Below are 17,167 nucleotides of genomic sequence, written 5' to 3'. Positions count from 1 at the left end.
CCCCCCCCAGCACGGAGACGGGGGACAAGCGCGCAGGCTTGAGAAGCGGCCCTCGCCTTCTCGCCAGGGCTCCGTCCCACCCCACCCCTGCGTGTCCGAACTGCCGGAGGCGCCGCTAGTGGCAGCAAGTCGCCACTTCCTCTGGAAACCTTGGCAACAAGTCCTGGACGTTGGGGCGGGGCGGGAAGCGGCAGTGGGCGGAGCCGTTGGGGGCCTCAAAGGGTTGGTAGGCGGTACGCAGGGCCAGACGCGTGCTTCCGGTTTCCGGCCGCGGGTAAGGGGCGGGGCCGCAGCTGTGGTGAGCGTTGGCTGGGTGTGAGCGTTGAGTGAAAGTCGGTAAGTGGGGTCTGCGGCGTGACTGGTTGGCCTTCCGCCGAGGTTCTCCCCCTCGGGCCCTGTTACGAGGGAAGAGGACAAGCCGCCTGGAGAGTAGGGTTTCTGGAGAATGTCGGGGTCCAGGGCCAACTTGGGAGTTCGGGGCAGGGCCCGGCAGACGGACGTTAGGGTAATGAGTAGAGCGGGGCTCCGGGGCCGCGAAAGCCGATGCCGGCGGCCGGGGGTGGCCGCTGTTCAGGCCGAACCCGCAGCAGCTGCGCGGTGGGCCGGGCCTGGGCTCCTTGAGGGCCACCTGGTTCCCTGCCGGCGATGGACCTGGGTGGTGTCGTGGCTCACCAGGGCTGTTGGGAGGGCCCCTGGCTTCAGACGGGACTTGCTCGTTCTAGATCTTTCTCCCGGTGAGGCCTTGACATACTCAGTTGAGGACTGCATTTGCTTTTGGCCCTGACTCCTGCCCTTTAGGAGTCACCCTTGTGGGCCTTTGTAAGGGACCGTACGTTGCTGGGGGAGGAACGAGCCTTCGGGCTTCCGCGGGGGCGGGACCGCGCCGCAGCGCTTTGGAGAAGGTGCTGGGATAGAAACCTTGAAACACTGCGGTGCTGGGTGGCGGCCCCTGCGGCCCAGCACTACCTTGGGAAGGAAGCCTGGTGGTGCCGAGAACGTCCTCTTGACGTACTTTTTTTTTTTTTTTAAGGAAAAGTGCTTTCTTCCTTAAACAGACCTTAAGAGTCCTTTGGTCTCGGGGAAAGAGACCGTCAACCTAAGTGGCTCTGGACATGTTAACAACCAGGCTGAAGGGTGGCAACTGAGCATCCCAGTAAAAGGGAGTGTGTTGGTCATTTAGGACCGTTGGCTAAGTAGCCCTCTTAGGTTAAGCCCTGTTTCAGCCAGGGCCTCAAAAGCTCTGAAGCAGAGTGCTGGGTCTACTGGGCAGAGTGGCAGCCCTCGCTTGTCCAGGGTACCTGAACTAGATGCCAATGGCTGCCCAGCTCACATGGTTCCTCCTGTTCCCTCTGTACCCTGCCAGGAAACAAGGTCATATCTCTCTGTCGGAGGCCTTCTAGCCACAGAATGAGTCTGCAGTGGGGTGCAGTTGCCACCTTCCTCTATGCGGAGGTCTTCGCTGTGTTGCTTCTCTGCATTCCCTTTATTTCTCCAAAAAGGTATGACTAGTGGTGCAACCAGGCACACAAACGGGGAGGGTACCTACCTATCTCTAAGCTTTGCAGTTTCTGTGTTCAGAGTTGGTGGACCCTGAAATCGGGACTGCACAGAAACAAGTAAAACCTGTCTGAATGAGGGTGGCAGGAGTATGCTTTTTTATTGCCAATCCTGCACTTTCTTTTGCTTTGTCACCCCTTCTTGACTTTGTGTCTTGTGCCTCCTGCCTCCAAGTCTTCAGAATGTTCCTTTGCAATGGAACAAGATCTATCTGCAGTTTTGGGAAAGATGCCCTCCTGCCTGCCCTTGGGCCTCAGGGGTGTGGAAGATGGCTGTGTGAGATCAGAGCACCTCACACCACTGGCTCACATTGTTTGCTGATTTGCTGACTTCTGTCCTCCTAACTAGCTTCACTGGGATTGCATAGTAGGCTAATGAGCATTACTCAGCCTATGGAAGTTGAAGCCATATTCCCATAGTTCCCTTTTTTTTTGGTCTTTTTGAAACAGGTGCTCCCTGTAGCCCCAGCTGGCCTGGAGCTCTCTATGAAGATCACCCTGGCCTCGAACTCAGAGATTCGCCCGCCTCTGCCTCCCAAGTGCTGGGACTAAAGGCGTGTGCCACCATGCCGGGCTCATATTCCCTTTTAACAAATGGAGGCTCTGCTAAAACTTAGATATATTTTTTAAATTATACCTAACACATGAACACACTATCCCTATTTAGAACATTAAGTCATCACAGGTTTATACCTAAGGAATATTCTTTTTTTGTTTGTTGTTTTGGTCTTTTGGGAGATGAGATCTCCTGTAGCCCCAGCTGGCCTGAACTCACTATGTAGCCAGGCTGGCCTTGAACTCACAGAGATTCACCTGTCTCTGCCTCCTGAGTCCTGGGATTATACACGGCCTAAGGAATATTCTTACCAAAACCAAATCTGCATACAGTTCACAAGAAATGCAGAGGCAGAGAACCCAGTGGAACTGTAATCTGGGATGCTTTATAGGACAACTAACCTGGTTCCAGTATTCAGGAAGTCAAGGCAGGACTAGCCATTCAGGGCCTGCCTTAGCTATGTATCAAGTTTGAGGTCAGCCTGAGCTTACATGAGACCCTATGTCAAAAAAGGTGGGGCAGGATGTATGGGGGCTGCAGGGAAGAGGGAGTGGTTCAGTAGTCCTTACTGTGAAGCATGAGGATCTGAGTTTGATCCCCAACACCCTTGATAAAGCTGGACCCAGTAGCACACTCCTGTAATCTCAGTGCTGGGAAGGCAAATAAAGGATCCTTGGGGTTTTTGCTCATCAGTCAGTGTAGCTGAATCAGTGCCACCTTCAGTGAGACCCTGTGTCAGAAGAAGTAACGTGGAGAATGATTGAGGAATATACCCAATGCAGATCTCTAGTCCCTATACTTGTGCACATGTACCCCACCCTCCATGAACACATAAAAGAGGGAGAAGGAAAGGGACACTTGACTAATAAGAGCGGTTTAAGATACCAACTAAATGAAAATTCAGAATGAACTGAACTCTTGTTGATTTTTAACTCTGCATCTGATGATGAAGGTGGTTTGCTGATTTTTAGCAATATAGAACTCCTGAAGGCTCTTCTCTTTACAGCCACATTCTGAATATTTTTGTATGGAAATGATGGGAAGCCTGAGTTCCTTTTTATAAGCTAGGGTGGTAGGGGTCTAGACAGATGAAGATTGTCAAGTAGAAAGACAAAAGTAATAGCCATGTATTTGTGGCAGGCACTTGGAATATTACAGAGGTTAGTACAATGAAAAGTAAGTTTCCCTCACAGAGGCTACCAGTCAGTGTCTTAAGACTGGTTTTCTAGCTATTTCTACACATGGACAAGCATCTTTTTCATTAAGCACTCCTGAGCAGGTATGATAAATTAGAGAATTATTTTAAGTAGGTGAGGAGGCTGATTGTGTACAGGCCCCTTTGGCCCTGGAGAAGAGTGCCAAGGAGTTTGGATCTCGGGGGTGTGTGGAGTATAGGGTGTGTGTGTGTGTGTGTGTGTTTCTTCAGTGTCTATCTTTTTATCTCCTTTACAGATGGCAGAAGATTTTCAAGTCCCGACTGGTGGAGTTGGTAGTAACCTACGGCAATACCTTCTTTGTGGTTCTCATTGTCATCCTTGTGCTGTTGGTCATTGGTGAGTGAGTTGGTTGGTGGGGTAGCTGCCTGACCAGATCCTGTGTCATGGCCTCTAAAGCCCTGTGCCACATTGGATATTTGGAGGACAGCTTTGCATTTTTAGAGAAGCCGAACAAGTGCCCTTTGTGTCTTTCTCTTGAGGAAAAGGCTCCGTTCATTTGTCTGTGAAGGAGGTGCTGCTGACTGTTAGCAAGGTCTTCACTTTGTGAGGTGCCTTTAGTAGTGGATGTGGGCTTACGCGGAGTGGCTTTTATAATGAGCATCTATATGTTTCTGAGGTGCCCCAGGCATTTTAGAACTGATGCTAAGAGAAACTAACTGGCCCATGATCTTGTTCCAAAGAGTGCTGTTTATCATTTATGTAGATAGTACTGTGGTCTCCACACACTTCTTCTTTTTTTTTTCACTATTTTATTATTTTTATTTTATGTGTACAAGTGTATTGTCTGCATGTATGTGAGTGCACCTGTGTCATGCAATGTCACGGAGGTCAGAAGTGGGCTTTGGATTCCCCTGGAACTGGAGTTAAGGACTGTACTGTGGTCTCCACGCACTTCTTTTTTTTCAAAAAAATATTTTATTATTTTTATTTTATGTGTACAAGTGTATTGTCTAAGTATGTGAGTGAACCCGTGTCATGCAATGCTACGGAGGTCAGAAGAGGGCTTCAGATTCCCCTGGAGCTGGAGTTAAGGACAGTTTGTAGCTGCCATGTGGGTGCTGGGAATCGAATCCGGGTTCCTCTGCAAGAGCAGTCAGTGCTCTTAACCGCTGAGCCATCTCTCCAGCCCCAGCACTTCTTTTTTATTGTTTTGTTTTTAATTTTTTCTCTTTTTTTTTTGGTCTTTTTGAGACAGGGTTTCCCTGAAGTCCCACCTGGCCTGGAACTCACTATGGAGACCAGGCTGGCCTTGAACTCACAGAGATCCGCCTGTCTCTGCCTCCTACATGCTGGGACTAAAGCCGTGCACCACCACGCCCGGCCTTCTCTCATCTTAAGAGAGATTTTTTATTTTGAAACAGGGTCTCATCTTGCAGTCCAGGCTTGATCGTCCTGAGTCAGTCACCTGAGAGCTGGGGTTATGGGTATGTACCAGCATACATAGTGAAACAGGACTTCCTAGTACAGGACTGAGCAACCAAGTAGACCCTTCACAGGCAGGCTTTGCCTTTTTTTATGGTGTGAAGTAGAAACCTAGGTGTTTGACAATGTCTTGGGGACAGAGCTGAGCCCTCTGCATCCACATAGATTTGGAATTCTTTCCAGGTCCTTCCAGCTGTGTAGTTTTGTAAACCCCAGCATTAATCACATACCCACAGGACTTTGAAAGATAAATGGATCAGAGGGCAGGCTCAGGTCTGTGGCCATGACAGGTAGTGTTAAGATGGAAGGGGAACATTTATTTTACAGTGAGATGGTAATGAGACTGTATAGAGATTCGGAATCAATAAAGCTCCTATTTGACTGTTATGTATTGTTTTACTGTAGTGAGTGGTCAGTCTATTCCTCTGCTTGGACTCTGTAGTGTATTTCCTTGGCTCTGCTGGGACAGAAGTCCTGTGCAGAGTTGTGATGCCCACTTAGGCATCGAGTGTGCCTTTCCTTGAGTCCCTAGCAGAAATACCTCAGGGTAGAGGTGTGGGTCAAGGATTGTGTACAGCACCACCCAGTAGCTACAGCATTGGACATTTTTCCTTCTTAATATTCAGGACTTGATGGGATTTGTTCAGGCAGGACTGCCTCTGAACAGACCAGATATGGCTCACTCACTGGTTCCCAGGCACACAGCCGTTGGGTGCCAGCTACCCACATACCTCATAATTCTTTTTTGGGGCAGCGGGCATTTTTGAGACAGGGTCTCCCTATAGCCCCAGCTGACCTGGACTTGCTGTGTAGACCAGGCTGGCCTTGAACTCAGAGATCCACCTGCCTCTGCCTGTTGAGTGCTGGGACTAAAGGCATGTGCCACCATGCCTGGCTTTAATTTTAGTTTTAATTTTATGTGTATGTTTTGTCTGCATGTGTGTAAGTGCACCCATGTCATGCAATGCCTGTGGGAGTCAGAAGAGGACTTCAGATCCCTTGGAACTGGAGTTATGGACGATGATTGCTAGCCTCCATGTGGGTTCTGGGAACCAAACCTGGGTCTTCTGTAAGAGCAGCTAATGCTCTTAATCACTGAGCCATCTCTCTACTACCTCATGATTCTTGAAATATGTTTGGGAAGACTCCAAGAGGCAGCCTTTTCCAATTGGGGTCTGAGCAGTTTCTGGGCTAGGAGCTGATAGGAATATGTATGTCTTCCTTAGAGCTGACCTTCTGAAGAGCTACGCTACAGAGTTTTTGAACTAAGTTTGTGTGCTTGTTTTGAGTTTGGGGTAGAACCAAGAATTATGGAAGCAAGAACATGTTAGGAATTATTCCCTCAGTCTTGTCCTGTCCCTAAACTAGAGCTGTGAAAGTCTAGCCTTTTGTAATGAAGCTTACTAGGTCTGAGAGATCTATGTAGAAGCCACTAGTTGACACAATTTCTTTTTGGAGATGCGGGATCTACTTGGGGGTTGTAGGGAGGAGATCTATTGCTCTGATAAGTGAGAGGCTACTTTCTACCTTAATGTTAAGAAGCATAATCTAGGGTTCTAGGACGGTGGCTCAGTGTTTAAAAACACTTTCTGTGCAAGTATGAAGACATGATTTCAAATCCCCGGAACCAACATAAAAGCTAGGTGCAGAATATGAGTGTCTATATTCCCAGAGCTCCTACGGGGAGGTGGGAGGCAGAGACAGCAGAATCCCTGGAAGTTCACAGGCCTTGTCTCAAACAAGGTGGAAGGCAAGGACTGACACCCAATATTGCCCTCTGATGACCTCAGGCACAGCGGGACACACGTGCACCTGTATTTACACACAAATACACATGCATACTGTACACATAAAATTAATTTTTAAAAATTAAAAAAGCATAATTTAGAAAGGTCTCTATGCTTTCTGCACATAGAAATGCTGGTTAATAGCAAGTACTGTGAAAGGTAGTGGGCATAACCAGCTAGAGCTACATCTTTGGCCTGCCCTTCATCTAGGAGGGACCCAGATTATATCTTACTGGGCAGTGGAGGTAAAGAGGGTCAGAATTCATTCATGTGGGCTGAGGCCTGATAAGAAGCAGCTGGGTTCTGCTACTGTTGTTGGGTTGATAGTACTGTTTCCCATTCCCAATCTCTTGGCTATTAGCCAAGGTGGTCCTTGGGATGATGGCATTCCTAGATATAAGTAACTGTGAAAAAGCATTACCTTATTTTCTCATTATGAAAATAATGCAGATTAAAATAAAATTTGCTGGACATGATGGCGTGTGCCTTCAATCCCAGCACTTAGGAGGCAGAGACAGGCGGATCTCTGAGATTGAAGCCTGCTGGGACTACAAGAAGACACTGTCTCAAAAAGACCAGAAAAAAAGTTTAAGTGTACAAGTGATTTGACTGCATGTATGTAATTGTACTTGTATGTGCAGTGCCCATGGAGGCTAGAAGAGGGCATCAGATCCCCTGGAACTGGAGTTACAGATGGTTGTTTGATGCCATGTGGGTTCTGGGAACCAAACCAGGGTCCTCTGGAAGAGTAGCTGGTGTTTTTAACCACCGAGTCATCTGTCCAGCCTCAGTAATGCTGATTTTTTTTAAAATGCAGAAATTAGGGGCTGGAGAGATGGCTCAGTGGTTAAGAACACTGTTACTGCAGAATACCCAGGTTCGAATCCCAGCACCTACATGGCAGCTAACAACTGTCCGTAACTGCAGTCCCAGGGGATCTGACAGCCTCTTCTCTCTTCCGTGGGCATTGCACAACATAGGTGCACTTACCTACATGCAGGCAATACGTGCTGCATACACATGAAATAAAAATAATAAATAAAATATTTTAAAAATGCAGAAATTAAAAGTTACAATCCCTTGTAACATATATCTCACAGAATACTTTGTTATGTATTGGAATATTTACAGATCCGGGATCATCTATACATGTTTTTGTTCTTTAGGCAAGGCCTCCTGTAGCCCTAGCTGGCCTAGAACTCACTATGTAGACCAAGCTAGCTTTGATCTCACAGAGATGGGCCTGGCCACATATATGCACTTTTGGATTGTGCCTTTTATTTTAACTGTACCTTAGACATCTTTTGATAGCAACCACATTCTTTTTCTTTGCCCCCCCCCTTTTTTTGAGACAGGGTCTCACTGTGTAGCTCTGCCTGGCCTGGAATTCGATGTGTAGGCCAGACTGGCCTCAAACTCAAGATCCACCTGCTTCTCCCTCCTGAGTTGTTGGGATTAGAGATGTATACCACCATGCCTGGCACAATCACATTCTTTTAAAAGAATGGCATAGTGTTCTCTCATGGTTATGCCGTAGTTTAATCCCCCCCCCTTTTTTTTGGTCTTTTTGAGACAGGGTCTCCATGTAGCCCCAGCTGTCCTGGAACTCACTATGTAGACCAGGCTGGCCTTGAACTCACAGAGATATGCCTGCCTTTACCTCCCGAGTGCTGGGATTAAAGGCATGCATCACCATGCCTGGCTTCCTTTTTGGGTCTTTTGAGACAGGGTCTTATCCTGTAGCCCAGACTAGCCTCAAACGTGTGACCCTCATGCCTTAGTCTCCCAAGTGCTGGGTTTACAGGTGTGTACCACTGTGCCCAGTTCTTCAGGTAGACCTTTATGTATTGACTTTAAAAAAGGGTTTTGGAGTAAGTGAAAATCAATAGATGTGCTGTGGTTCCATTTCTACATTACAGACCAAAGGTTCTGAGGACATATATTATTAACCTGGAAGTTTTAAAAATTATTTATTTATTTTTGGTCTTTTTGAGACAGAGTGTCCTTGTAGGCCCAGCTGGCCTGGAACTCTTATTATTTTTATTTTATTTTAATATGTAAATGTATTGCCTACATGTAGATAGGTGTACCTGTGTTGTGCAATGCCCATGGAGGTCAGAAGAGGGCATCGGATCCCCTGAAACTGGAGTTTGTTAGTTGCCTGGGTGTTGGGAATCAAACCCGGGTCTTCTGCAAGAGCAGCCGGTACTTTTAACTGCTGAGCCATCTCCCCAGCCCATAACCTGGAACATTGTACATCTGACAGTGGCTGTTGTGGGATCAGAGGCTATTTACTTACTCAGCAGTTATTTGAAGTCCTACTCTGCCTAGAGCTCTGCTAGGCTCTGGGTGACATAGAAGAAAAGGTTTGTGCTCTAAGTTTGTAGTCTACTGTGGGGAAGATGATCAGGAAACATGGATTTAAGATACTTTCAGAGACAGATGTATATTATAAAGCAGATAATGTAGGGTGATGTGACTAATAGTGACTTGATCTGATGGACACACACACACAGTAGGTGATTGTATTAGAAAATCTCTTTTCATATTTTTGGTGCTTGAATTTTTGGTGAGTGTGAATTCCTCTTTAAAAATTTTAAATTACAGTTTATTTTGTGGTGTGGAAGTCAGGCCAGCTGCCAAGAGTCAGTTCTCTCCTTATACTGTGTGGGTCCCAGAGATCAAACTCAGGTCATCTGGCTTGGCAGCAAGTGCCTTTATCCACTAAGCCATCTCACCAGTCGATGAATTTTTTTTAATTAAATAAAAAATAGTAATGTTCAATAGGAAGCTCAAGCTTCCTGAACAGGTCTTGTGAGTGGAGTGGCTGGTAGCTCTGCTGGAGAGCAAAGAATAAGCTGAGTTTGGGAGCATCATGGGAAAGGAATTCTGTCTCCATTGCTAACAGAGGCTCAACTTTGAGTGGCATCTCGAAGTATAGTGCAAGCTCATGCTCTAGCTAGAGTGGGTCAGGGCTTGATGTGTAAAAAATTAGAGGCAAGGGTCTGAGGTCAGGAACTTTTGGTAAAGCTACCACAAAAGTTTTTTGTAGAATTAGTACTAAGTGCATTGGAAGGAAAGGCTGGCTCATCTTGCTGTTTTCCTTACCTAACTAACAGCTGAGTGCTTATCTCTCTCCTCCACCATAGATGCTGTACGTGAGATTCAGAAGTATGATGATGTAACAGAAAAAGTGAACCTTCAGAACAATCCTGGGGCCATGGAGCATTTCCACATGAAACTTTTCCGTGCTCAGAGGAATCTCTACATCGCTGGTTTTTCCTTGCTGTTATCCTTGTGAGTGGGGAGGGGCTGTAGAGGGAGCCCTGGGCTAGCCAGGGATATAGAGCTGTGAGTTTGGCCTTCTCCTGTGGCTTCAACTCCTCAGTCTGTGGACTTGACCCAGAGACGCTGTTTGTGTTTGGTAAGCCACATAATTACGTCATCATCTCCAGAGGGAGCATAGAGATTGGGAGGGTTTGACCACTTTCCAGAAAACCACATGGTCTTACCACATTTTTTGGTAGGGCAAGTATGTTACCATCTTGTACTTCTGTTTGCTTGTGGACTGAAGTAAAGGACCTTTTGGAGTCCAGCTCATACAGGACTAATTGGGGACTTTTTTGTTAAAATTTTATTTATTATTTTTATTTTATGTGTATGCATGTATTGCCTGTAGGTAAGTGCACCCGTGTCGTGCAATGCCTGCAGAGGTCAGAAGAAGCTGTCAGATCCCCTGGGACTGGAGTTATGGACAGTTAGCTGCCATGTGGGTGCTGGGTGTTCTGCAAGAACAACCAGTGTTCTTAACCACTGAGCCATCTCTCCAGCCCGATTGGGGATTTTCTGTGTATGGGTTAATGACTTGGGTAGAGTGAGCAGAAGTGGCTTGAAGGGGTCGAGACTGACCCTGTCTTTAGGGCTTTCCCTAGTATAAACTTGTATTGGGTGCATGTTGTGTATTTTCTGTGGTTTCTTGGAAGACTGAGAGCCTCTATTAGGGCCACAAGGATGTTTAATTGGACAAGACCAGACTATTAGAAAGTGCCTATTTAGCCAGGTGTGGTAGTGCACACTTTTAATTTCAGCACTTGAGAGGTAGAGGCAGGTGGATCTCTGTGAGTTCAACGCCAGCCTAGTCTACAATAGTGAGTTCAGGCCATCTGGAACTACAGAGAGACCCTGTCTCAAAAAGGCCAAAAAAAAGAAAGTGCCTATTTAGAGACTGGAGCCCTGTTTTCTTCTTCTTTTACCCATGGGCTTTGATCCAAGGGCTCTGGCAGAAAAGTAGACATATGCTCAGACTAAGGGCAGGTGAAGGTATTAGAAAAGTGTTGATAATAGGCTGAGGATATAGCTCAGTAGTAAAGCATTTGTCTGGTATATGCAAGACCTTGGGTTTGATTCCCTAGCATTGCTAAAACAAAACCAAACCAAAAACATTGGTTGCTCAGTGTGTGGTTCAGGGATAAGTATCAAACAGTTCATCTGTTCTGTAGTAAGAAAATACTTGAGACTGAGTATGTTGTAAACAATAGAAATGTATTTCTCACTGTTACTGAGGCTGGGAAGTCTAAGATCAAGGCATAGGTAGCTTGGTGTCTGGTGAGGGGTGCTCTCTGCTTCTAAGATTGTACCTTGATATGCTGCATCCTCTGGAGGGGAGGAACATTGTCCTCACGTTAAGGTAGCAGGGCATACAAAGTCCAAGCTAGTTTCCTCTGGGTCTTTTATAAGACATCCTTTTATGAGGGCAGAGTCTTCAACACTTAAATCATTTTCTAATAGGCTCCACCTCTTAATATCACCACAAAGGAGATTGAATTTAAGCACATAAATTTTGTGGGTCATTCAGAGAGTGGCATCCATGTGAGTGTTTGGATTCTCATTCTAGGTTCACAGATGGTAATTCCCACCTGGCTTTGGGTCCAAAGACTCAAGACTCAGTGCCCAAGGGAGTTTTGCCCTTGCCCTCTTAATCACCTGGTATGTCTTGCTTCGCTAGGCATTAGGGTGACTACCTGTTCAGATTTTAGCTTTCTAGGAAGTAGCCTCAGTCACTTAAATGATCTTGGATTTTCTGGATTCAAGTTGGAAAGGGTGAAGTGTGGAGCTAGAAAAAGCAAGTAATTGTTTTTTTCCCCCATTTTTGTCTTAGTATCTCGTTAGTATTTTAATGTGCTGAGTTTCATTCTCTCTCTCTCTCTCCTCTCTCTCTCTCTCTCTCTCTCTCTCTCTCTCTCCCTCTCTCACACTCACACACACACACACACACACACACTCACTCACATTGGGGGTTACTGCTATAATGTACACCCTCAGCTTTCAGAGCTTTTTTAAAAGTTAAAATTTCTTTTTTGATTTATTTTACGTGCATGAGTGTTTTGCCTACATGTGTGTTAAGTGTATCACATGCATGCATTGCTTACAGAGGCCAGAAGAGGGCCTTGGATCCACTGGAACTGGAGCTATGGATGATTGTTACCCACTATATGTGTGCTGGGATTGAACCTGGGTCCTCTACAAGAGCAAGCAGTGCTCTTACCCTCTGAGCCATCTCTCCAGCACTAGCTCTAAGACCTTTTCAAGATTATAAACATTTTTTGTGGTACTGGGGATTGAACCCAGGACCTAAGGTATGCTAGGCAAGTGTTTGAGTTTATATACTTAGCTTTTTAAAAAAATTTGAAATGGGGTATCACTAAGTTGCCTAGGCTGGCTTCAGATTTATCATTTTCCTGCTTCAGTCTCTTGAGTAGCTGGGATTATTGGGTATATGTCAGCTTGCTTGGCTTAAGCCTCTGCCTCCCGAGTGCTGGGACTCAAGGCATGTGCCACCATGCCTGGCAAGGTAGTAATGTTTGATCACAGATGTAGTCTGCAAGCTTGGCCTCCTCTTTTCTGAGGTTGCTCTCCTTTCTTGACTTTCTTGCAGTCACATTCAGAATCTGCTTTGGGAGAACTTTCTAAAACCTAAAGTAATGATCTCCGTTTTGAGGTTGGAAGAGACGGGTACTCAGAGGACTGAGTCTCAAAAATTAAGATTCTGAGTGTAAGTGCAAGAAAGCCAAGGAAGGAAGGAAGGGAGAGCAATCTCAGGAAGAGAAACAGAAGATGCCTACTCATTAATATACTTAGAACTTTAAGAGTAGTATGGGGAGCGGGGCTAGGGATGTAACTCAGTGATAGAATGCCTAGCAATGTGCAAGGCCTGAGGTGCCATCCTTCGGGTGTGCACGCACACACACACACACACACAAAATGGAGAGGGTGAAAACATGCTGTTCTGCATGGGGAAATGGGAAGAACTAGCAGGAAGGCATGGTTGTATAAAGTAAGATGATGAAGAGGGGCTGGAGAGATGGCTCAATGGTTAAGAACACTGACTGTTCTTGCAGAAGACCTGGGTTCAAATCCCAGCACTCACATGGCAGCTAACAAGTGTAACTCCAGTTCCAGGGGATCCAACAGCCTCTTCTGTCACGACACTGGTGCACTTACCTACATGAAGGCAATACACGCATACACATAAAATAAAAATAAAAAAAAAAAAGATGAAGAACAGAAGGAAACCTGAGTATGAGAGACTTGAGAGCCCCAGGATGCCAAGCTTCTCCCAATAATTTAACTTCTGCTTAGACATTATGAAATTATGTTAAAAAACTGTTGAGATCAGGTATACATGGAATTGCTGCTGACGCTTGATAACTATAGAGTGAGACAAATGCTAGACAGCTATATCATGCCAGCTTCCTAATTTCCAAGTGGAGAAGATGGGTAAGGAAATGACTAGAATGGGAGGATTTGATTTAGATCTGAAGTCATGTTCTAGAAAGAATAGTTTGTATCCTTTTGAAAAAGACAGAAGCTGGGGGTGGTGGCACACACCTTTAGTCCTGGCAGAGGAAGGTGGATCTCTGTGTGTTTGAAGCCAGTTAAAAAAAAAAAGGTGGGGGGAGTTACTGGAGAAGTTCTGTCAGTCTTAATCCCTTCTGAGTTCAAGTATAAGATTCTTAGTATTTGCCAGACTGAATGTTCTTAGGGACCAAATGCTGAAATGTTACCAGGGTGCTGGCTTAACCAGTGTAGTTATGTGTGGTCCTAACTCAAATGAGTTGCTACTATGCAGATCAGTGCCACTCAAATAGAAGCCTCAGGAGGCTTACTGCCCACCCTTGGCCTATTCTGTGTTTATCTGCATGAAGATATGGTGAGGACATTTGGGAAGTACTAGACAGTAGCCGAAATAGCAAGTAGGTTAACAACCTTTCAGAATGCCCAGCTGTCTAGATGGGCTCACAGATTGGGCTAGCTGGAATATGAGACTTGAGTTTTTAATAGGAAGACATTTATAAATCTGCATGTAGATCCATCAAGGGTAAGGAAGACTGGGTTAAACAGGACCACAAAGACTAGGGGGTTGGGGTTTGTTGCCGCTTAATTGAATTAGTGGCAAAATTGAATTAGATGGCCTAGGACGGGGGCCTTAGGCTCAGTGGTAGAGCACTTGCTTAGTTCAGTCCTCAGCATTGCAAAAATGTGTTGATTAGAAAATAGTAGACAGGCTGGGAATGGTAGCGCTCGCCTTTAATCCCAGCACTAGGAGGCAGAGGCATGTGGATCTTTGGTGAGTTTGAGGCCAACCTGGCCTACATAGGAGAGTTCCAGGCCAGCTGGGGCTACAGGGAGACCCTGTCCCAAAAAGACAAAAGAAACAAAAAAAAAAAAGAAAATGGTGCACAAGGTCTGAACTTTGTGGAGCCTCAGTGCAGCTTCTGGACCGGCAGTTGGTCTGGGTGAGGTGGGTGGGGGAGGGTGGGGAATGAATGTGAAGTTGCTGACTACTTACTATTCTATAAACTTTATAAACCCTGCACACTTAGGCTATATTTTTCTTCGGTTAATTAGCTTTTGCTTACTATGACTTTTTTACTTTATAAACTTTCAAATTTTAACTTTTGACTCTTTTGTAATAACATGGTATAAACAAAAACCCATTGTATGCCTGCACAAAAATATTTTCTTTAATCCTTATTTTATGTGATTAAATTTTTTTTTAACATTGTAAACTTTTTGTTGAAACAAACACACAAACACAATCAGTGTAGGGCTGTATAAGGTCAGAATCATCAGTATTACCATTTTCCACTTCTACATTTTGGCCCACTAAATGGTCTTAGGGGCAGTATCACACAATGGAGCTGTCTTCTGTGAGGATGATGTCTTCTGAAGGACCTGCCTAAGGCTCTCCTTGAGGAAGTGTCATTCCTTTTAGAAATATGCCCATGGTGGCTTGCTTTGTGTAGTCTTTTTTAAAAAAATTTTATGTGTATGGGTGTAACACCTGCATGTAAGTGCACCTGTGTCGTGCAGTGCCTGTGCTGTGGAGGCCAGAAGAGTGCGTCAGATATCCTGGAACTGGAACTATGGATGGCTGTTAGCTGCCGTGTGGGTGCTGGGATTTGAACCCTGGTCTTCTGCAAGAGCAACTAGTGCTCTTTACCACTGAGCCATCTTTCCAGCCCCCATGGCTTCGTTTTTTTGTTTTTTTTTTTTCGAGACAGAGTCTCCCGGTAACCTCACCTGGAACTAGCTACATAGACCAAGCTGGCCTTGATCTCACAGAGATCTGCCTTCCTCTGTCTCTGGAGTGCTGGGATTTAAAGGCATGCTCCACCACACCTGGCTTATGGTTTCTTTTTTTTAATCAGAGATTTGCCTATACACAAATTATGTACCCGAATATTCCTCCCTATTATTAATGAAAACCTTTTGAGGGTTGAAGTTGGTGCTTTTTAACTGTTTCCATTGCTTGGGATGGAACTCAGAGCTTCTTGCATGCTGGGTACATAGTCTACCTTTGAGCTAGATGCTCTAGTCTTACGTTTTCAGACTTTGTAAATAGCTTCTGTAAAAGCTTCTGCCTAACCCTTCACTGTGAATTTTGTTACAGATTCTAATTTTCCTTCTGCAATTTTTTTTGTGTTTTTCAGACAGGGTCTCTGAAACCCCAGCTGGCCTGGAACTCACTATGTAGACCAGGCTGACCTTGAACTCACAGAGATCCTGTCTCTGCTTCCCAAATGCTGTCATTAAAGGCGTGTGCCACCACGCCCGGCTTTCTACAGAGTCCTGTCATATATATGGTCTATTGTTTTGTTTTTTTTGTAGCCACAGCTAGCTTAGAACTCACTATGTAGATGAGTCTACCTACCTCTGCTGGGATTAAAGGTGGGAAAGGAGCCTACCTTCATGGTCTAAATATTGACCAAAGTTATATAATACATGTTTGGGGATGGGAAACTAAAGTTCAGTTTGGGTGCTCCATTGAAACCTGTTCGTATCGTCCTAATCCTGTGTCTGTTGTGTTGACAGCCTACCCTGCTTTTCTGTTAACCTCGGTCTCTTCTGTTAACCTCAGTCTCCCTTTGACAACTATATAAGGCAAGACAAATGGCTGATTCACTTTTTCTTCAGATTGGTCAAGCAGCCACTCATGTCCCTCTCTGTGAACTATGTGTGAGTTGCCTTCCTATGCCTTTAGCACCCTCCTGTGGTTCCATCCAGCCACAAGGTGGGTGTTATGGGACTTTTTGGAAAAGGAAACCGCAATCCCAAGGATCAGTGTGGGTTCACCAGTTGCTCTCAAACAATCTATTTAATTGTTTCTAGAATTTTTCCAGAAATAACATACTGTTTTGTAGTCTAAGGGTCAGTCTATGATGGTAGCTCTGACCCTTAAGGAACTTTGATTTTTATTTTAGAGACAGAATTTTATTTTGTTTGTTGGTCAACTTCAGTGTCAGTCTTCCTATCTTAGCTCCGTCAGTAGCTGGGACTATAGGTGTATGTCACTCCACTCAGCTGGAATTTCTTTTTTGGTGGTTTGAGATAGGGTGTCACTCTGTATCCCAGACTGCCCTTGAAGACACTGTAGTCCTCTTGTCTCAGCCTCCCAAATGCTAGGATTGTTAACTGTGATCTAACCCCTCTGCTCCTGCTAGAATTTCTATTTTTGTGTAATCTTAGCCACAAAAATGTTACTGTCTATACACAAAACTCATGTTTCCCAAGAAACTTGAAAAAACAAAACCATCTTCTTTATTTTCTAAAATTATACCTGGTCATAAACAGGTATAAACAAGAGTCCCTAGATTCTTCAAACAATAAAGAATTGTCAAACTGGGAGGCTGGGGAGGTAATGTACTCAGTGGGTAAAAGGGCTTGTTGCTTAAGCTTGAGGACCCGAGTTCAGATTACCCCCGCTCATGTAAAATGCTAGGTGTGGTTATGTTCACCTGTAACTCGGCTGTTGGGGAGCAGAGACTGGATTGCTGGGGTTTGCTGGCTGCCAGCCCAGCTCCAGAGAGACCCTGTCTCAAGGGAATAAGGTGGAGAAGGCACACAGGCTATCAGACATCCACCTCTGGCCAACACAGGTGTATGTGGGCACAGTTATACATTGGTTAAAAAAAAGAAATTCCAGTCTGTAATATGCTTAGAGGTAAAGTCTAGCACATGTAAAACCCTGTATTTGATCCTTGGCACCATTTTTAAAAAAGTACAAATAATAGAGAAATGTCACATTCCCTTGTGGTCTTGTCCCCAGAGGTAGCTGTAGGATATAAT

At 45.2% G+C, this 17,167-nt stretch overlaps 1 protein-coding gene across 2 annotated transcripts in view; it reads left to right on the top strand.

Annotated features, from left to right (window-relative positions):
* The first annotated feature begins 212 nt into the window (after window positions 1-212).
* Bcap31 (B cell receptor associated protein 31) overlaps window positions 213-17,167 on the top strand; it is a 32,395-nt gene continuing 15,440 nt past the window's right edge. Inside the window, exons 1-4 of one of the 2 annotated variants that reach the window (XM_008829536.2) lie at window positions 213-336; window positions 1,364-1,499; window positions 3,565-3,665; window positions 9,688-9,835. In XM_008829536.2, the coding sequence (XP_008827758.1) occupies window positions 1,408-1,499; window positions 3,565-3,665; window positions 9,688-9,835 (341 nt within the window). In that variant the 5' untranslated portion in view covers window positions 213-336; window positions 1,364-1,407. Of the gene's footprint in view, window positions 337-391; window positions 506-1,363; window positions 1,500-3,564; window positions 3,666-9,687; window positions 9,836-17,167 lie in introns of those variants that run through there. The other variant, XM_017797264.2, reaches the window with a different exon arrangement.

Source organism: Nannospalax galili, unplaced genomic scaffold, assembly GCF_000622305.1.
Source record: "Nannospalax galili isolate Female #2095 unplaced genomic scaffold, S.galili_v1.0 scaffold513, whole genome shotgun sequence".
NCBI lineage: Eukaryota > Metazoa > Chordata > Mammalia > Rodentia > Spalacidae > Nannospalax > Nannospalax galili.
This window is presented reverse-complemented; position numbering and strand designations above follow the sequence as displayed.